At 40.1% G+C, this 22,486-nt stretch overlaps 1 protein-coding gene across 1 annotated transcript in view; it reads right to left on the minus strand.

Moving 5' to 3' along the window:
- Nucleotides 1-16,313, minus strand: part of TTC39A (tetratricopeptide repeat domain 39A) — a 36,928-nt gene extending 20,615 nt beyond the window's left edge. The window contains exons 1-6 of the mRNA XM_009982328.2: nucleotides 16,234-16,313; nucleotides 8,845-8,976; nucleotides 8,084-8,160; nucleotides 7,498-7,565; nucleotides 4,500-4,564; nucleotides 1,501-1,600 (exon numbers count right to left, since the gene is read on the minus strand). Coding sequence (XP_009980630.2) covers nucleotides 1,501-1,600; nucleotides 4,500-4,564; nucleotides 7,498-7,565; nucleotides 8,084-8,160; nucleotides 8,845-8,976; nucleotides 16,234-16,298 — 507 coding nt within the window. The 5' untranslated portion in view covers nucleotides 16,299-16,313. The remainder of the gene's footprint in view (nucleotides 1-1,500; nucleotides 1,601-4,499; nucleotides 4,565-7,497; nucleotides 7,566-8,083; nucleotides 8,161-8,844; nucleotides 8,977-16,233) is intronic.
- Between the last annotated feature and the right edge of the window lie 6,173 nt (nucleotides 16,314-22,486).

A 22,486-nucleotide genomic window follows, 5' to 3' on the forward strand; every position in this document is an offset into this window, starting at 1 on the left:
GGGCAGAATCACCTCCCTCGACCTGCTGGCCACACTCCTTTTGATGTAGCCCAGGACACGGTTGGCTTTCCGGGCTGCAAGCACATTGCCGGCTCACGTTGAGCTTCTCATCCACCAGCACTCCAAGTCCTTCTCCTCCGGGCTGCTCTGAATACATTCTCCGCCCAGCCTGTACTTATGCTTGGGATTGCTCCAACCCACGTGCAGAACCTTGCACTTGGCCTTGTTGAACTTCATGAGGTTCTCACAGGCCCACCCCTCCAGCCTGTCAAGGTCCCTCTGGATGGCATCCCTTCCCTCCAGCATGTCCACAACGCCACACAGCTTGGTGTTGTCAGCAAACACGCTGAGGATGAACTCAATCTCCCTGTCCATGTTGCTGACAAAGATGTTAAAGAGCACCAGCCCCAGTACTGACCCCTGAGGAACGCCACTCATCACTGGTCTCAACCTGGACATCGAGCTGTTGACTGCAACTCTTTGAGTGTGACCATCCAGCCAATACGTATACACCTGCTCTATTTTACACACAATTTAAAAATAAATACCTGTTTAATACAGAGACCTTGTGTCTCTGGGTTTCCTTGCATAGAAACATGTTTACACAGCACATCCTCCAGTACTTCTTGGATGTTTTAGAAATACTGGGTGCATACCACACAGTACATATTTGGGTTTTGTGCAGTAAATCTAACATTTGGGCATGTGCCAGCCTCACACAAAGTAATGCAAGCAAGGGGAAGCGCCAGACACTTTCTGCAGCCCATCACCTGAACAATCACGTCACCCCGTGTCATCTGTGGGTCAATGCCTCTCTGACATACCAGGAACCATCCTGCACCATTTGATCACTGGAGTTCTGACCAGAACACAAGCAACAACAGCCAATATTGGCCTGAACAGCACCCCATTCATGTACCCTGCCTGACTAACTGTCGTCCTAACAGCCAAGTCCCCAGTTGCAGTCCCTGGTTGCTTCCCAAGTGACAGTTAAACAGTAAATGGAAGTCAACAAGCACAGGGAACTGCTGCTTCTGTGCAAGGCTTCTCCTGGCCCCCATCCCAGTGGATCCCTTCTCAACAGACTAAACACCTTCCTCTCCAAACGCCTCCCAAGCATTGGTCACTTGGCTAATGAACACCCTTACTGGAAGGTGGGCACAGGCACTCAGTTATGTTCTCAAAGAACATGGCCTTAGCCCATGTCAGATGAGATAATCTCCCAGTTGATAATCTCTGCATGACGATGCGCAAGTGGGGCTGCACACACAGAGCAGTACTGCCCATGTTGCAGGTAGTAGTCTGTTTATTTCCAAAGTGTATTAGTATCTGATGTTCTCAGGCCAGAGACTGGGATCCTGCAAGCGTCAGCGCACATACCTAATTTTAACCGCATGATGAGTAACACTGATGTCAGTGAAACTCCTCAGGTATTTAAGTTAAGATCATTTTCAGGAGGTTGCAAGACTTCAGCTCAAGAGAAGAACTGTTGGTACATACCAGATTAAATGCTCCAACTCCAAGTTTTACACCTCCTTCAAAATGAAGATGGTTCTCTCCTTTGACATAATGTGGAGACTGTATGAGACTGTCCAGCTCCCTGAAAACACACCAGATTGTTACATTGTCAGTAAATAAAATTACTAACTACAACTCAGTAAGAAGTAAACCAATTACCTTGAACTACTTAGTAGTTCAAAAAAGGCCAATTTGTCACCTCACCCAGGTCAACATCTACAACATTTTGTTGCATTTATCAACAAGTCATTTCTGTCACATTACTATCAATGTGGAGTCCTGGAGATTAATTCCTGTCAAACAGACATAGTCAATTTGCAACCACACTTCTGCCTGAAAACGTTTCCAGAACGGCTGCTGGGAGCAACACCAACGTTTACTACTGCAAAAGGAGACGATGGGGCAGTGCAGGAGAGTTAAATTTAAATTAGCAAATTTGATTTGAGTTTCACTAATTCCTGGATTAGGTATTCCCTTTTTGTGCATGTTCATTCAAAAGAATATTTTGTTATATATAGGAAAAGATAATTGTAACAAATATTTTTAAAGGGGTAGGTATATCAGAAATCGCTTTTCACTCATTTTTCTGACTTTCATAGATCTCAACTTTGTAGCGTCCCTTTATTTTCCTGTGTAATCCAGCTGGATTTGAACCTGTTTTGTCTCCAAGCTATGTGTTTTCACACTATTGGTTTAGTTAATTTTGTTAATTACTAGGAGAAGAAAAACACTGTTTTAATAGCAGTCACACATTTGTGTTCAGGTAGTCGTATTTTTATCTGCTGGTGTTGCCAACAGATTTAGGACTATGCATTGTAATTGCAGTCTTTACAATGGACCTGCATTAGCATCGCCTTCGATCCACAAAAATATGGACACTCATCTATCTCCCTTTCAGTATTCTACTGGAGAACCTGGACTGGATGCTGTGTTGTGTCTGCTAGACATGTGACTTTTTGCAGCTGTTCTGAGTTCAAATTTGAAGTCCTAAATTAAAACAAAATACAATGCATATTTAAGTTTCACTTTTTTATATTATTCATGTAAGCCTGTACTACAGTGAAAGTTTTCTGATACTTTTTATTTACTGACCATAAGCAAATGTTTCATTCTGAATTACTGTTTTGTTTCATTCAATCTTTTTTACAGTGTATGGTAACATTTCCTCCCTGAAAGAGAGTCTGAAAAATTTTATCTTTGCAACATTTACTCCTCCTGTCTTTTCAGGGTTGCTGCTGTTGCAGATTATCAAGCAGTACCGCTGACAGCAGGGAAAGGAAAGATGGCTTTTTATATCATAAACTATGCTGTAAAAAATATTGATCAATCAAAGCAAATAAAGTCTCATTTCCATATTTCACTGTTTTCTCTAACCTGTTGCACTACACTCTCACCAAAACTGCAAAAAACTATTTCTTCCCACATCAAAGGAACAGGACAAAGATCCTAACTGCAAATCTCTCACACAAACCTTCTCTTTGTTAAAATACGTGTTTTAGTAATATGCAAGCTGTTACTAGCATTCTTTTCAAGACGACCACCTAAGAGCTACTAGATTTATAACACTTTGGTTTTACAGATACTAGAGCTGATCTTAATTTATTGAGGCACAACTGAATATGCTTCCTATGGTGTACATTTTAATATGATTTTTAGAATTTACTACTGCACTTCAAAACCTTTTGCACTTGTTAAAAGTAGCTCTCCATAGCTTCCTCAATGAAAAGAAATCTGCTTAAGCAGATGTTTTTGTCTTACAGACACTAAGTAACGAGCATATTGTGAGTTCAGATAAGCAACCCTGCTTGTCATTTTCAATAGCACGCATCTTCTCTTTAGAGTAGAACAATGGCCACACTTAACAAGATTACAAGTCCAGCTAACCAAATATTTCACTCAGTGTCATATGCTTGGAAAAGCATCCTCTAGGAATTGATTGTTCAGGGACTTCATACCACGGAGAGACTGCATCTGTTCTACCATGCTAACTAGCCCCTATAAACCTGTTTCCCGTAAATTTGTTTAATCTTTGTTTGAAGCCATTTATACTTTCCGTTGCAAGGTCTTCAGTTTATTGTCTCTTCATTTTGTTTTAGTTTTATGCATTTATTATGGAATCACTTGTGCTCCAGGTACTGGTTTTGATTTCAAAAAACCTGCAGCTAGAACTATAAAGAAATGCCATTTCACATGCCTGACTGCGAGACCTCCAAGTTGTGCCGTGCAGACACAATGAGCACTACATCATTTAGAACAGTTATTTTTTGACATAATTTCAAGGATATAGTATTTGAAGCAGGCGAAGCTTGGAAGTTAACAGGATTAGAGTCCACCACTATCTTTACAATCCAAATCAACCATAATATCAATGTCCTTTGTTATGGAAAGGAGGACCTTGTGTGGGCTGAGAAAGGCTACAGACACCAGACCCATAATAAGGGCTGCAATAAACAGAACAGTAATTAATTTGTGAATTGGACAATTCGACCAGCAGCACTTTTTACTGAAAGAGAATGCTTAGTAGAGCAACGAAACTAGTGAAGGGTTTAGAGAACTTGACCTATGAGGAGCGGCTGAGGGAGCTGGGACTGTTTAGTTTGGAGAAGAGGAGGCTCAGGAGGGACCTTATCGCTCTCTACAATTACCCGAAAGGAAGTTGTAGGGAGATGGGGGTAGGTCTCTTCTCCCACGTTATGAATGACAGGACGAGAGGGAATGGCCTCAAGTCATGCCAGGGGAAATTTAGGTTAGATATCAGGAAGAATTTCTTTACAGAGAGGGTTGTGAAGTATTGGAGCAGGCTGCCCAGGGAGGTGGTGGAGTCCCCGTCCCTGAAGGTGTTTAAAAACCGTGTGGATTTGGTGTTGAGCAACATGGTTTAGGGACCCTGACAGTGCAGGGTGAATGGTTGCACTCTATGATCTTGAAGGTCTCTTCCAACCAGACGATTCTATGATAACCACATCATCACTCTGACTTACCTGTATGTTTGGTAACTATTTCGGACTTTGATGCCTCCTTTTATGAAGCTAACCATATTCTCATCCTGTTAGAAAGGAAACACAAGGAAGTAATATGAATTTATAAGCATTATAAAGAGCTTTTGTCTTCTTGAGATGAATGCATGTCTTGCATATAACCACCATGGCACAGACAATATGAGTCTCTGAGAAACAATACATGGATTTAGGATTTCCTTTTGGATATTAAAATATTTTTACTGTGTTCAGACATACACACTTTCCATGATGCCTTCTGTGATTAGTTTAGCCTCTCTGACCCTCGGACCATCTGAATTTGCATTAATGAACACAGGGACTAAGCTAATGAATGGCATATGAGGTACATGCATTTGTGGCTGTTTCAAAAAACAGCTTTCTCTCATTTGTCCTTCAGCACAGTTAAGATCTGAACATTTCCTGGCTCAGCACCAGATACAAATAACTGCCTGTCCTCAGGAGTCTACAGAATATAGTTTCACATCCTAAAAAGGAAGCAGGCTAAGTAACGTTACACAGGCTATGCTCTTTCTGGTCTGAATATTCAAGTATCTATGAGATCCATACTAGTACAATAACATATATATATATAAAATACATATAATTATATATTTTATGTATATTTATAAATATATAAATTTAAATATATATACAGATATACAAAGAAAACTATAATGAACTAAGAAGTTACAGCAAAGTGTATTTGAGGGACCATTAGTTAACAGCTGTATCTCAAAGAAAAAACTGTTTAGTCTCATAACTTTCTGGTGGCAGTTTCTTGCCTCACTCATCGTATCGAGCTTGTCATTCTGGTTTGTTTTGATAACTGCTATTACTTTGCGATAGGAAGACTACGTGTGTTTTAGCAGATGGTTCTTCTGTGATGGCATTTTAAAAGGCTGTGTGAAGCACTATGGAGAAAATAGCACAGATTAGAGGAATATTTGGTTGTTTTACTGTTCTTGTTAAGGAAACAGGGGTCCAGTTGTGCTCATCAATATGTAAACAAAGAGACAGTACCTGTCTCAAAGAGCTTTCCAGGCTCCTGGAATCCAATCCAATCACAGAGAAAACAAAGTCTGGAAGAAGTGGAATTATGAACTAGTATAGGAAGCCTGATGGCCTGAACTGAAGGGAAGGGGCTTAGTCCTGCAGCCTGCAACACCACCACTGGCCTGGCGTCCTTGACAGTCATCCTTAAGCAACATTATCAAGAATGATAATTGAGGACAGAAACTATGCACTATAAATGAACCCAGAGACTTGAATCCCATTCACATGCAAACAAAATAACCACAGAAAAACATGACCCTGATTTAATTTGTTCTGCAGAAAAAGTCAGTTTCTAATTAGCAACTGGAGGGCAAAGGGTACAGCACACCTAACCATATGTAAAGTTTCAGATATATTTTCCTTTGAATAGAAAATGGAAAGAGGAAAAAAGATGGTTTTAAAATATATAAAGTCAGAATACTCACGATACCAACAACAGAAATAATCAATGTGAGAATAGTCTTGCCCCTGAAAAATCCTGAGACTAATTTTTATGTGTTTTCAACTGGATTTGGTCATTTACATTAAGCATCAAAACTAACCCACTTCAACGACTGTCAGAACCAAGTGCCATTGTTTAATTTTTAAAATTAATTCAAGTGCTCATGAAAAATTCAACACAGAATAGAAAAGCATGTAAATATACAGATATTCTTTATACAGAAGAGGACAAGAAATTATTTTCTTACTCTTAAATCTCTCATGTATCTATAAACAATTCAAAAAACAGATAGCTGTCAAAATAATGCTTAAAACCAAGGGACGCTGCATTAAAACACTCCTTTCTCACAGGCACAATGGAGAAGTTCTGAAAAGCCTTGCTTCCATAGCTTCAGATATCACCCAAGCTGTCTCCAGCGCTAGAGGCTACTCATCCCAAAGCAGCAGGAATATGGAAATAGGTAGCTACATCTTGGCCATTTCAAATTCCATCATTTCACCATGAAGTCATCATCAGCAGCACTCTAAAAATCTTCAGAAGAAGCTACTCTGATTACTGGTTTTGCTATGAAGCAATAGTTTCCAGCAGAGGGGCATGGCAGATCGCTGAAAAAAGTTACACGGTTCATAAACTATCACGAGCGACATAAATCAGAGCCCATCTGGCAAGTCTCAAACACTATAAAATCATCACCTGCATTTCATTCTCCATCAGCATCTTCGAGCCAAGAAGCAGAAGCTCTTTGTGAATGTGACTTTTATTATCCCCTCTGCACAGATGAAGAGGCCCACTGTCACATAGCAAGTACAGCCAAGTCAAGAAAAATCAGCTATTCCAAATATGATTAACAATTTAAATTGCAAGCTGGAGCCCAGGTAAGTATTGCTAATGTTGATCCATCAAACAAATCAAGCTTCATTAGTACAGACAGATAAAATTCAAAGAAGAGGGAGAACTCCCTTTCGTTTAAAGACAGGCAGCACTGTTCAGCACAAAGCACGTGGAGCCTAATAGCTCTGCAGATCACAATAGCTGCTGAAGAATAAACGAGCGAGAAAGAAGTCTTGGGAAAGTAAACATCAGCCTGCCTGAAACAAAAATCTCACTTGCCTTCCAGCATGGCTCAGATTCAATGACCATCCCTCTTTTTTTTTTATAATCTGATAGCCCAACACACAGAATTTGAAAACTGGTGCTTACTGCAGTTACATTTCACACATCCAAAAGGGACTGGAGAAGGGCATCATGGGGAACTCAGTGCTATGTGTACCAAAACAAGCAGCTTTAGGTAATCATGAAGGATAACAAAACATTCTAATATCTCATCAGCAGAAAATACAGATAAAAATCCAGATTTAGTCCAGATGAGAGAGTCTTACACCATTAGGTCAAACCAAGGTCTTCTACCATTTCATTAATTTTAAGAAAAGAAATCTGTATGGTGTGTACTTTTTTATGCCTGAAGAACCATGTAGGAGTCCATACCTGGAGGAATGTGAGTGCTGCTCTCTGAAGTAAACACTCAGCATAGCAAATTTCTGCATGGATTTCCTCTAGTATTACACAGAGAGAGGAAGAAAACAAATAAATCAGACAAAAAGTAACTAAAAAACACTTAGCCCATTCATACAGAAATAAGATTACGAAGCTTCAAACTGAGAAAAATCTCTTCCAAATTTGCTGTACTGTTTCAGTTCTAGACTGAAACAACTACTACTGAAGCAACTACAACAGTAATGACACAGTTACAGAAACTTTGCAGGAATTTGTCTAGTGCTTTCCAAGAATACCTGAATCTAGAATTTTTCTAGGCATTTCTCTCTTTCTAGGTATTTCTTTCCAATTTTTGGAAACGCTGAATCAGAAATAAAAAAACCCAAAGTTAACTGATTTTGGATATGGTGACACAGCAACTGCCAAAACACTGATCCAGCAATTTTGGAAATGCCAAAACAGTGGTTTTGTCAGTGAACTCACAATCTGCAAAAACACGTTGGATGAACAATTCTACACAATTCAAATTGCAGCAAAAAAAAGACAAAAACATTATGCATGTTAGAGACAACGTTACCTTCAGTAAAGTGTTCCAGGCTTTGTCTATGCACAAGGTTGTTGATAGAATCAGCTACTGTAGATTTCTTCCTAAACCTGCAGAAAATCACTTTGGTCATTCTAAACATGAAGCATCAACAACAGAGAACAGTATCTTTCAGCTGGCCATGCACACAGTCACTAGCATACCTTAAGTGCTCACCAACCCTCTGTCATCTTACCACATACAGAAACTTCAGCATATTCCAGACAGAACTTAGTCAACATGGTCCTCTTGGTATTTGCCTTTTACCCTTCATGTGCAGAAATTCATCTTGATGAAGGAAGGGGATAAGGGGGCTTTTAGATTTATTGTGTGTGTGTGAACGTGTGCATGTGTGTGTACAGGAGTGGGAGCACAGCTGACTCAAAGACAGCTGGCTACAGTACAGCCATCACCAAACAGGAAGATTCTGCAGCATCTTTAAATGATAAATAACTTCCAGACACTGCAGAAGCGGGGCTACAGACAGGACAAAAATGTAATTGACAAGAAAAATCAGATATTGCAGTAAAGTGATGTTTTCAAGATGAGACTGCTGCAAACTCTAAGTTATGTGGTCTGACCTCATAACTGACCCTCCTCTGAGCAGGAGACCGGACTAGATGACCGCCTGATGCCCCTTCCAACCTCAGTTTTCCTATGATTTCTATGAAATTACATGTCCTATTTTAAGCTGTATGTCTTTCAAAACTTTCCCATGAAAGTACAATTTATTGACTGAATTGTTCCACACTTACTTTTGACAGGTGGCTTGAGCTTCCTTCATTGTGTTTCCTGCATTCAGTATGTCCTGAGGATCAAATGTCATCATAGCTTGCATTTCCAATATAGTGGCATAAGTCAGTGCATGATACATGCTATCTTTAGTCCTGAAACAAAACACAAGATGCAAAGCACAGCTGATTTGACTACATTATCAGTTTTAAAAAACAAATCCAAATCCAATTCCAGAAACTTATCAGTCTGATGGGAACAAGGTCTAAATGAACTAGAAATCAAACACAAAGGACATGAAAAAATAATCAAGAAACATTAATAGATAGAAATTTGAACAGGAAACCGTGTGTACAGCCCCAGTTTCAACAACTGTGCTAAAATGTTCCAATTCTGAGCTGAGGATAGGTATTCAACACACGTAAAGCACGGGAATTAACCATGTGGCCAACCAGTCAAGGACGACAGAATCATGGGGTTTTTTTTAATGGAGCGTCTAATGAATACTACAACACGTGACACAAATCCAGATATTATTCTTCTATTTTGGAACAGTTACTCAGGACAGACTCAAGGAGATAAGTAACTCAATACTATAACCTTGGCCGAAGCAGAATCTTCTTCAAACAGATCTGACCAGAAGCACTCCAGTCTACACCAAACATTACAGCTTTTTCCTCCCCTCCCTTTCTGCTGAACTTCCACCTCAATTTATTCAACTTAAATATTTTTCTGTGGGATTTCAGATGGTGCCTCTTTTACAGAAAGTCAAAAACTTTGGCATTACAGCAAGGAAAACGATTAACTCCTACCTGCCACCATTGCCTGCACCCTTTCTCTGACAGAAGAAGGGTTTACACATTGCACACGTTTACAGCATTCAGCCAGTAGCCATGTTGTTCTAATATACCCATTATGTTGTAATCCTTTGCAAACCAACCAAAATATATTCAGGCCAAGAGGTCCAATGAAGATAACTCGGGAAATACTTTGAAGGGAAAGCTCAGATGAATTCCTGAACCAGAAACTCTCTGTAGACCTTGCCAGCCCACTCCTGACAAACAACATGACAGACAAACATGGCTGAAGAGCAACAACTGCTATTTCAATTGTTTACACTTTCAGAATGGATCAGATAGTTCTTTATGGCAGGGAATATTTAAGAATACTTGCAGTTAAACAAGGATATCTTCCAATAAAATCTCCACCCTCAGCACATCTATTCTAAATACGTGTATTTCAGGTGTTTGTTTCTCAAAACGAGCCACTTTTCTTTTCTTTTCTTTCAAGGAGAAAGCGGTGTGCCAGCAACTTGCCCTGGCCACAAACAGAGCTAATGGGCTGCATTAAGAGCAGTGTGGCTGCCAGCAGGTTGAGGGAAGTGATTCTTCCCTCTGCTCAGCACTGGTGAGGCCACACCGGGAGTACTGTGTCCAGTTCTGGGCTGCTCAGTACACGGATATACTTGAGAAAGTCCAATGAAGGGTGATGAGGGTGATTACGAGACTGGAACATCTCTCCTATGAAGAAAGGCTGAGAGAGCTGGGACTGTTCTGCCTGGAGAAGAGAAAGCTCAGGGGTTCCTATGATGTGTAGAAATACCTGAAGGCAGGGTGCTCTGTCTGAACATCAGGAAACACTTTTTTTACTATCAGGGTGACCAAGCACTGGCACAGCTTGCCCAGAGTGCTTGTAGAGTCTGTATCCTTGAAGATACCCAAAATCTGTCTGGAGACGTTCCTGGGCAACCAGCAACAGGTGGTCCTGCTTGAGCAGGTGACCTCCATAGGTCCCTTTCAAACTCAACCACTCTGATTCAGTGGTTCTGTTTTACAGGGAAAAGCCAAACCTTAAAGACACCTCAAACCATTTAATTTCTCCCCTGTAAATGCACTTGCCTCCCCCAAGCATTGATACCTGGCTTGAACTGAAAGATAATTTTAAGGATAACTTGAGACAATCCTAAACTAATTAATGATCTAGTAACTCACTGTGGTTACTTGGATCTCTTTAAGTTTTCTAAGAATTCAAACGTTATTGTGCACTAATTCTTCTGATCGATGGACTAAAACACCCTTGAGTATCCTCAGGAGTCCCTGACATCTGGTTAGCGTTTTCCAATGCCAAAAACCAACCTTGTCTACATCTAAAGTAACCCCCTCTCAATGACATTTGCAGTGTCCATCTTTAAACCTCACTGCAGTCTGTGTTTTGGGCCTCTCCTTAATCCCCAGTTGCCCTCACCATGTCCACAGGTCACCAAACAAGCTGCTCTAACCAACATCTAAACTGATTTAGCAGAAAAAAACATTTTGGGAAATCACCTACTGCTGTAAGTGCTATGAGTTCCAGACTATGCAAACATCCATCTCATCTCCAACTTGAGTAATAAGAACAGAAAGATAATGGAGAAATTACTTTAAAATACTGTGGAGTCAGGACAGCACTGTCCTGTCCTTCTGCATCATGATTCTCTCAGTAGATTGACAACGTAAAATTGAAAAAAAATGAACATGCTATAAAATGTCAGCCTGATGAAGTGTTCCTGTTCGTTTCATTACTCATCAGCTTCAGTGGGCGCAGAGAAACACACTTCATCACATATTTATTAAAATAAAACCCTTACAAAGGTTTAAATTCAAAGCACTTAGAAGGCACTAAAATAACCCCCTTCCGAAATTTTAGAAATTTGCTTTCACAATCAAAGCAGACAAATATTAAATTCACTGCACTTAAAGGAAAATTGATACTTTTCACACATACACAGTGAAAAAGGATTTCTCTTTCTAGTAATTTGCTTTTGATGCCAAATCACTCCTGCCCTAATCTATGGTTTCATCTATTTTGCTTCTAATATTTTAAAGGAGATAATAATTACAGTTTATCATCTGTCAACTGGTATTTATCAACACTAAAATTTACCCTTTTTTTTTCTTTTTCAGGGGCTGGGAGGTGTGTAGAAATTCAACTACATGTAACAGTTATCTATGTTATTTATACTAACCATACAGTTAAAGTTGCCAGTTATATTCTGGCATATTGTCAGAAGATTTAAGGCCTGCATTTTATATGGATGGATACAGAATGAAACTTGATAGGTTGCTGCTGGTTTTTTTCCTTATTTTGATTCCTCAGCAGCACTTTCCCCAGGACACTGTTGGACTTAACATGCCTTTATGACATAAATACAACTAATATCCTGATTAATGATTTATCCCAGTAGTTGGTATCACATGGCTGAATAAGAGGATTATAAGTAATATCTTTAGGCACTCATGGAGTTATGCCACATGCCTGTTTTCCAACTACGGTGCAATCATTATCATCTTGTAGCAATGCCTCTTCTGAGAGCTGTTGGAGAACACTTTTATTCCTGCTTGAAAACAAGCACCTCAGTGAGGACGGTGAAAGCTCTCCCCTCCAGCTTAAGTATGAAAATCAAAAACTTGGCTTGGTTTGGCCTCAGAATTAACCCAGGGGCTAGTATTTTTTGTGAAAAACATAGTGCCCAAAATCTTTTTGTGGATTCTTTTACAGTAATCGAGGATATGCACCATCAAGTTATAGACATCCCAGCTTCAAGTCCATGTCCTCATTTAGCATCAAGATGTTTCTAACAAGCAAAACAAATCCAATAGCACAGAGTGAGACCCTCCACAGACCAGTCAACAGTCCGTTCATCCAGATGCAGCCAAGAGTGAGAGGGTAAGGCCCAAATCGAAACTGCATCAGGAGAACATGGTTACACGGGGTCTGAAGGCTTTCCTCATCTTTGATCGGAAGTTCCACCCAATATCCAAACAACTCGCTAGGCCCACTGCATGGGCTTCCATAGAAACTCTCTGTTTTGAAGAATTGACATTTTCCAATAAAAAACTGTTTCCTATGAAAACTCCCCACTAGTGTTAAGTTTACAAGTAGAAAGGACCATTCCCATCAGCCACCAGCCTGGTTCCCTAGTTACCACAAGCCACCAGAATGGTCTAAATCTGGTCTCAGCCAAAAAGCTGTGGTTCAACAAGAGTACCTCGGAGATCCTTTTTACAGATCAGAATATACAGTATGACACAGAATCACAGAATGGTTAGGGTTGGAAGGGCCCTCAAAGATCATCTCGTTCCAACCTCCCTGCCATGGGCAGGGGTACTCTCCACTAGATCAGGTGGCTCAAAGCCTCATCCAACCTGGTCTTGAACACTTCCAGGGATGGGGCGGTCACAACTTCTCCGGGCAACCTGTTCCAGTGCCTTACCACCCTCATCCTAAAAAATTTCTTCCTTAGATCTAATCTAAATCTCCCCTCTTTCAGATTAAAGCCATTGCCCCTTGTCCTATTACTACACACCCTTGTAAAAAGTCCCTCTCCAGCTTTCCTGTAGGTCCCCTTTAACTACTGGAAGGCTGCAATAAAATCACTCCGGAGCCTTCTCTTCTCCAGGCTGAACAGTCCCAACTCTCTCAGCCTGTCTTCGTAGCAGAGATGTTCCAGCCTTTGGATCATCTTTGTGGCCCTCCTCTGGACTCGCTCCAACAGCTCCATGTCCATCTAATACTGTAAACTGGATTTATATTAAAAATTCCAGTGATAGTAAATAAGTGTTGCAGAACTACACTATTCCGTTAAGAGTTTTGCAAGTAACCAGCAGAGCAGTAACACAATCTCTTCACACCTACCTGAGATACTCCTACATCAAAGGATTGAACCTACTTTTCAAACACAGTCATTCTAGAACGAACATTCCACCAAACAACACCAGGTGCTTTTTGGAGACTATTTTCAGAATAAAGTCAACTGCCCGGAAGGAATAATTCTCATATTGTTTTTATAATACTGCAACTAGCAACACAGATGTGTTGCAGCTCTTCCAATGATCCAGATTACTCTGTGTCATTAATTTATCACTTACCATTCTCCCAAGTGATTTGACATCAGCAAATATTAGGTGATTATGTCATGCCTTTCTTCAGGATAATTATTTAAATAGCAAACATTTGTCTTCAGGAAGGGAAGGGGACATCTCACCTGAACCAACTCTCTACTTTATGATTATCTGTTTGCAATTACATGAGAGCTAAAATATAGCCAGCTTCTAATCAATTTACTGTATGTATCTTGGGGTTGAGGAGGAAGATGAGATGTTTTCCCCACTCCAGTGACTAGACAGTTTCAGTAGTATTCATTGCCACAGTTAACAGGTTTGAAAATCACTGCTGTGTTTGGTGACTGAATTTAAGGAATTTCTTAAGAGTTTTTAAACTTATTGTGAATACTCCATATAAACGATTAATTTAATTAAACTTACTGCAGAAACCACAAGATAATTGGAGCACACTATTGTACAATGATTGTTAATGGATAATAAAGAAAACTGACTCTAAAACCTAAAAGGTAGCTGAGGAAACAAGAGAAGTTATGTAACATGAAGCAAAAACACAAAATTAATTTTTTAATAAAATGAGATTTTGTCTTTATCATGGATTTGCTTTTCTAACAGGAAAAAAAGAGCTTTACCTCAACACAAGTCTAGACTCCATTCTCAGATATTTATTTTTAAGCCACTAGGAAAGATATTCCGATTTTAACTCTCATACATTGCCAAATCTGCTGTCAGTCACACATGGTACAAATCAGTCGAAAATACACTCATTGTGGAAGCCAAATGTGAGTAATTTAGTGAATCTGCTATAATGTAATACAGAGCAGAGCATGTCCTACAACATAAGTGGTAAAGCTGCAAAATCTATGATATGAAATTCTTTACAAGCATGTAAAAACTGAAAAGATAGTATGTTTATGGACTGTGAAAACCAATTTCAAATCTCAGCACACTAAAAGACAACAGTGAGGAACTGATGACTCCCAAAGAAAATACTCAGTATTACCACATGTGCCCACTCTACAGCTCTTGTCATTCCCTAAAGAGACGGAATGTGTCCATAATGGATATAATCTGAGGGGAAATTTAGCATCCTGTTTTTGCACTACACTCGCAAAGATCACACGCCTATATTTCCCTTACTGCCAAAGGCAACGGGAATAAGGGCCTCCTCATTACAACAGGCTAACATGAAAAATCAGTTTCGAAATGGTTTTGCAGTGTGGAACACAGGTACAAAAACAGAGTATCAGCTCATGAAAAGTTTTGCAGGGCCCATGAAAAGTTCAATGAAAACCATACGCAATAGAAGAAAAAATGGATTTACAGACACAACCTCCCTCCACAGCCTCACTAGCTTTTGCAGTGTTTTGGAAACTGCCTTTGATAAAATATCTCCCTATTTTATGCTGAGCACTGAGTAAGCATTTCCAGATGGGCACAGAGACTTTACTGTCAGAATTTAATGAAAACACAGTTATTCTTCTTACCATTTTTATGGTATCTTCTGATGATATATAAACACAAAACAACACTGCTGTGAATAAACCCAGTATTATTAAGAAATCTGAGCCTACAGTTTATCACAAATGCCTTTCACGGAGTGTACTTGCATGGTTAAGCTACAGATTTTGGCATCAAAGACTAAGGCTGATACCTCAGCAAAGTAGATAGGTAGTATTCACTATAGTTACCCCGATGCATATCAAACACACACGACTGCATTACCTACGAATTTTGCTTGTTTCATATTTCAGTGGCCTGAAAGAAGGCATGATGTAATTTGCTGATGGCTCAAAAATAAACGGAGCAAAACTGGGGAAAAAAATGTGAATTAACCACAGACTTCAACAAGCCAAGAGCACAGGTAACTTCAGGACAGGATATGAAAAAAATCACAGACATTGTAAAAACACAGCAATTTTTAGAAGCTATTTTACGACCTCACCGCTTGCAGCTGGGCCACTCATTACATACTGGGACGCAATGTAATCAGGAAACAGAGTGCACGACCACAACACTGAATTGCAAAATAAGCTGTGAGAAAGTTTCTACAAGTGGTTATTAAAAAACAGACAAAAAAAGAATTCATACCTAAAGTACTGCGTCCCGAACCTGGCAATTCATGGTCAGTTGCTCATTTAGACACAACATTATAAATTCTCAAATTCTCACAGCACGCAGAAAAATATGGAAAAGGAGGGAAAGAAAAAAGTGACAGAAGATGGGTTTTATTCTTCCAGAAGCAAGAATCTCACATACTGTACTACAGCTGAGGGGTTACTTCTTTGGACAACAATTCTGTAACTTTTTGTAGTTACCTTTGATCAATCTTCTTATTTACTCACCTAAGTGTAAAGCACTTATTCTGTCTTCCCCAAAACTTAACGCATTAACTTACCACCCCCTTCTGAACCAAAACCATGCAGTCTTATAAACTATTGATGGAGAATTAGCTGTCTAGTCAATTCTCCTGAGAGCTGGTAAAGCAAAGAAAAATAAAGAGAGGAAAATTAGTAAAATTAATCAACTTACTTTGCTTGTAAAGAAGCCAAAGCATCCGAGAACTTGTTGTTAAGAAATAAATCCAGAGCTGCCATACACTCATGCAATGCCATGTTGAGGTCTGACGTCGGTGACCTGCCAGAAGAAAAAAAGAATAAACTCAGCACATCTGTTCTCCTTCTATCCCCATTTACAGTTCTAGCCTTAGTCCCGTGTATAATCTGCTATTCCATTTCTAGTGACTGCAAAAAATCAAAGTGTCTTCCATTACGTTTGTGGCGTTTTGTTTTTGTTTTTTAAACTATGCGCTTACTCCATGACATGTGGAAAGCAATTCCAGTTTTGTACTTTCTGGCAATAATCTAAACTGCATGTACTGTAAATAAGAACCTGGACATGCAGAAGGTATCATGTGGGAGCGCGGCAATTTGATGAGCTCAGGTATCAGGAACACAGCAGCAATGGGTGACAACGCACACCTGACTGTGTGTAAGGCTGACAGCGGCCACAGGCTAGTGACGTTAGGATCATCTTGTCACTTGAAGGATGAGACACTGCCAAACTGCATCAGATTATTATACTGACTGCTGCTGGAACATCTGCTTTAGTTCAGCTCCTGTTCAGTATGGTTCCTGATCAGTAGACCACTACAGACTTGCAGGCGGGTTAAAATTTCACATTGTGCATGCTCCTGGGAACATCACAGGCCCTAAGAAGTGCACTCAAACAAAAAAAACCCTGCTGTTGCATCCCAAAGCTAGAAGATTATCTCAGTGGCTTACTCTGGCTGTACTCTTCTCCTTTACAACATTCAGATGTCAGCCTGACCTGGCACAAGGGTTCTCAGCTGGTCTTCGGGTTACTGGCAACAGGGTAATACAGACCAGCTGAATAAGTTTGGCCCAAGTTCATCACCACCAGAACTGCTGGACAAAAAAATCCACAGGAAAAACCTTGCACTAACAAAGTTAAGGTAACCTGGCCAATGTTAGGACAGCTGAAACATCTGCATCTAATGATCAAAGAGCTATTCTGCACTAATGTTGCATACAAGTCTGTATAAAAAAAGCTCCCCCAATAAAATACAAACAAATCCTCATTGTGTTCCTGACCCGGAACATCTCTAACTGATGTGAACTGTCTTGTGACTTGGAAACTATGTTACTTCCTTAAAAAGTGGTACAACACAGCCTGCTAAAAGGAAAAACAGAAAGCGAAGTCCTGGCATTGTTTTAAGGAAAAGACAAGGAGCACAGAACAAACCAGTATCATCAGTAATAACCACTGACGGCAGCAGTGGTTTGGTTTTGGTTTTAAGAACAAAGAAGAATGCAAAAACAAAAATGACTGCAAAGAAAAAAAGAGCATAATTATATATATGAAAATCAAGATTATAAATTTGAGAGAAACATTATATGACACTGTTCATAGTGGCTGTTGTCATCACACTTCAGATACACTGCAAATCAATCTGCATCCCAGAGATTCTCCAAGTGCTTAGCAAACATTGATTAACCAAATCTTTGCATTCATCTCATACAATATGCAATATTATGTCTGCCTAACTATCTGAGCCTTACTTACTGTAATAATTAAAACTTTGCCAATTATTGTCTACATATATTACAATTCTTACCTGCCTTTCGAAAACCTGTGTCCCTGAAACCAAACAGCATATTTAAAACTATATAAAACATATTCATATCTGGTTTAAAATATTTAGACTAGTAACATTTTACCTGGGGTTTTGTTTGTTTTTTTCTTGTCATGCAGAAGAATTACCCCATTCAAAACAAATAAACCTTTTCAAAACATTCCTTTGAAACAGAAAGATGATAAACACACTGTTGAAGCTCAAAGTTTCAGGATTCATATATAAGATACATTAATTACTTGGCATCTCTTCTGGAGTAAGAATTATTAACACAGTGCCACCGCCAGCAGCAGCAAAAATACAAGTTGCACACAGCAGCAAAAATACAAGTTGCACACTTCCCCCATGCTCCGAGAAAACCTGACATTTGGTGTAGTTCTCAAGTAAAGGGCTTAAGGCCTGAACACAACACACGCCTTACATAAATGCTACACATCATCATTTGTTGCTGTTAACAACAGAGAAGAAATACTTCAAAGCAGAGAGTGCTAAGCATTTTTGCAAACTGATTAGTCATGCTTCGGTGGGCTGCAGATTCTCTCCTTTCAACAGCAAGATCAGGACTGCCTCTAAGCCAAAGGGAAAGTGCTGCTACTTACCTTTCTGGTAAACCTCTTGTGCTTTCTGACATAGTCATCTGTATGTGCGCTCAGCCTTCAGGCACGAGCATCTAAGCAGCAGCAGCAACAGCGGCAGCTCTTGGCGCTACTGAAGCCGCTGCCGGTCACGCTGGGAGCGCAGCGCCAGGCAGCGTCCGTCTGTCCGCCCGCGGTACCATACCCTCTGATTGGCCGTTACGGATGACACGATGAGAGTTAGGAGCATCGCTAGTTCACTTACAACGTACTCCGAAGGAGCGATTTGGAAGCCAGTCCATGACACATGAAGTTCATGTATCACTGGATACTCACTACTGATGCAGAAAGGTGCCAGCAGCTGCCAGTGTCTTGGATCTACAGAGCTGTTGGAAGTTAGTGGCAGCATCAGCTGGCTTTCATTTGGTACAAACTAGGCAGAAGTCAAGTATCCCTGTATTTACAGATCCGAAACAACAAAAATTACTGCACATGGCAGTGGACCACGTCAGAAAACTACGAACCAGAATGGAGAGTGAAAGGAGGACAGCTGAAATGCAAGAGAACTGAGGCATTTATTGCTGCAAATGTGAGAAGCAGACAGAAAAAGAGATGAGAAAGTGCCTCTCTTCAGCAAGGATTCTCCGCAAAACAGGCTTCAATCCACCAGCTAGCTAAACTGCTGCTTATTGTTGGTTTCTATAAATTTGGGAGGTTGCAAGGCTTTACACGTTTATTGTACAAATCTCTCCTTAATGCCATGCAAAATGACAGGTTGGTATAAACAATTGAATTGGTGGAGTGAGCTCATTTGGCCGAGTTTGCCCAAAATAAAATAGTGTATGCTCCCAAACCGCTTTGCTGGCACATCAGCAGTACTGGTCCTGCACATAAGAAGGGCAGCTACCAGCAGCAAGAACAGTCTTCTTTCTCATTACGACAGCTGGACCATGGAAGTTGATGAGCTACAATTTAATTATCCAAGTTAGTTTCTCCAGAAGCATCTAATGTTAAAAATTATTTCTCCTATATCTTTCTCCTATATCCGGTCTTACTTGTTAGATTACATCAAGCAGTACCAATGCTGAAGAGACATCAACCACGGAAGGAAGACCTAAACATGACAAACAAGCGAAGGATAATTTCAGGAAGACACTCTGAAGGCATTAACATACCTGATTAAATCTCTTGCTGTTTTTATGACATCCTGTACAGGAAAAGCCTGTGTTGCATTTGGTATAAAAATTATTGTAATAGATCCACAGGCTGCCCCATTAATGACTCCATTACATGTTCCTAACAGCACTATGTACCTGGGCCACAGCAGGAGATAAAAGACATTAACCATTTCCCCCCCCCCCCCCCCCCAGTTAGGAATAACTACTGCTTACAAGTTAAAATTAACTGGGGTGCTTCCATGGCAGGACTCTGAAAAAAAATACTAATAAATTTCACTAGCTGTTTATACAATTTCTAATTGAGAATATATTTCTCCACATGGTCTTTGAAGTTCTGTATGGTGAAAGCTATGCCTGTTTCTGCCAAGTTCTTCATGAGTTGAGTTGGCAGGTTTCAATTTGAATATCACTTCTCTGGAAACAATTACATGCTCAGATAAACTTCAGCATGCACCCTCTCTTCTCTTACATATATCACCGTTTTAACTAAAGAAAACAAATACAAAAACCGAAGATCTGAAATATTTCCAATTTTACACCATTTCCCCTCTTGGTTTTAGAAGTGTCTTTCCTTTTTGGCTTTTTGGTGGCAGGTCTTGCAAGGATAGTCATTTGGTTCTCACTGTGGTTTTATTGGTTATGAAATCATCGTTCTCAGCCCTGGGGACCATGACTGAGGATGCTTTACAAATCATAATTACAGCGTATCCTCTGACTTAAGATAAGACCTGATCTCTTTACTCCACTGGATCCTCATTGTCTCGAGTTGGAAGCACAACTGCTCAGTACATCCTAGGCAATGCCCTTTTTACTTGAGCATCAAATCCTTTTTATGTCAACAGCAGTATTGAACAAAATAAATTAGCAGAACTGAGCAAAATTAAATTGCTGAATATTATTGAAAAGTAAAGCACTTTCAAAAGCAAAGAATCACGATGTTTTCCATGGTAAAAAGCGGGGGCGAGGGAAGGCTTTTCTGAGCATGGGAGTTACCATATTTCTGCATCAATTTTATTTCACTGTGTGCATGATACTGAGCGGTTTCTTACTATAAGTTTGCAGCATATGTTTTATGATTTGTTATTAGGTTTTACAGATTTCATTAATAAAAAGCATCTTGAATCTTGTATTCTGCAAAAGGCTGAACTACTGACTCATTTGACCTCAGTAACTAACAGAACTTTGCAAGAAAAGGTAAGTCTGAAGTTTGTGCCTTCATAGTAATGCCATTAATAGTACTTCGAGAGCTCCTTCAGCATTGTGAAACACTGAAAGCAAGTTAAATCATTTAAATCCTAAAACACAGGTGCACTTCTCAGCCAAATCTATATTATCTGCGTAAGTCAGCTGAGGTAGTGTGCATGGGTAACCTAACTTGCAGGAAGAGAACAAAATACAGAGCGCCAAGCACAACTGACATGAACCAGTACTTGATGAGAAACCACCACAAAGACGACCAAGTGCTGGTGACTCAGTAGTTGACTCTCTTCTCTCCATTATCAGGAGTCTCTGGGAGTGGGGAGCAGTGGAAGCACATCCTGTTTTCTCAAATATATCCCCAACACATGAAGCAAGTGAGACGCAAGATCAAAGGAAAGCATCTAATGGAAAGAGTACATTCCCATCCCACAGAAGTATCACAGCAAAATCTCTGTAATCACACTAGGGACCTTCTGTCTCAGAGGCTTCAATAGCACTGGTGCAATTAGGCTCAATGGTAACTGACATAGCTTTCATCTTCTTCAGAAACATCAACAAAGCTGCTCCAGTGAATACCAACCTGGGTTCTGGCTTGATTGATGCAATAATTCTACCTATACTGCACAACTGGCTTCTGCTACTGCTGTCCCACTGAAACACCACTTCTGCAACACAACAGAAACTGTTTGGCACCCAGACTCACTACATGGAAGGCAAGGAGAACATGGCTGTCCATCTGAAGGGTTACAAATTCAGCTCAAAAGTTTCCTCTTAAGTAATTCTGAAGAATTTCTCTTGACTTTATAGTTAAGAATTTGGACAGTACAGTGGTTTGGCCTCCTTTACTCCCCTTATATCAAGGGCTTTCTATGCAACATACAGTTTCAATTTTTACATGATAATGATAATCTGATGCTATTAAAAAGCAGCACAAACACTCATAGCGATGGTAGAAAAGACTGGGTTGCACCAACACATATTTTTGCAGCTGTTTTAAGCTACCTGCATCAATACCACATACACTTGGCAGCACACCTTACTTCTATGATGGTGGAAAGCTCACTACGTACACAGGAACAACAATTAGCATCGCATTCTCTCTATCTTTACAAAGAGACTGAGGGTTGATTTTAGCCATGTAGTCAGAAAAAAAGTAATAAATTCTTAAACAACCTCTTTATAGAGCGTGAAACGGAACTGAAAAGAGATTAGTCTCACATGATCAAAGCAGCTTCATTTTTTCCCAAAGAGTAAGGAGTAGCAAGGCCATATCGCTCCCTACAAACACTGTGCCACTCGGGCTTCCAGAGCTTCATCAGTGCTAACACTTCGACCCATTCACAGATGTGAGGAGCACCCCAAAGCACATTTCAAAGGTCTGCGTTTCAGTTCTTAACAAAAAAAAAAACCCCACACCTAAGACACCTCCAACACATGAACACGACCTGGCTTGCTGATAACGCAGGCCACCGCGTGTGGTGAGCACTGTCGCTGACACGCAGGTGCCCTTCTCATTCCATGTCTGCAAACTTAACACCCACTGAACACAGAAATTCCTGCCATGACTCCCCTTTCTGTTCTCATAATGCTGGATAATCACAGAGACATTACGAGATACCAGGATACACCTAGGGTTACTTTCTTCAGCCTTCTCAAGTTTGCCAGGTCACTCCTAA

The sequence above is a fragment of the Tauraco erythrolophus genome, chromosome 10 (genome assembly GCF_009769465.1).
Source record: "Tauraco erythrolophus isolate bTauEry1 chromosome 10, bTauEry1.pri, whole genome shotgun sequence".
Classification (NCBI taxonomy): Eukaryota; Metazoa; Chordata; class Aves; order Musophagiformes; family Musophagidae; genus Tauraco; species Tauraco erythrolophus.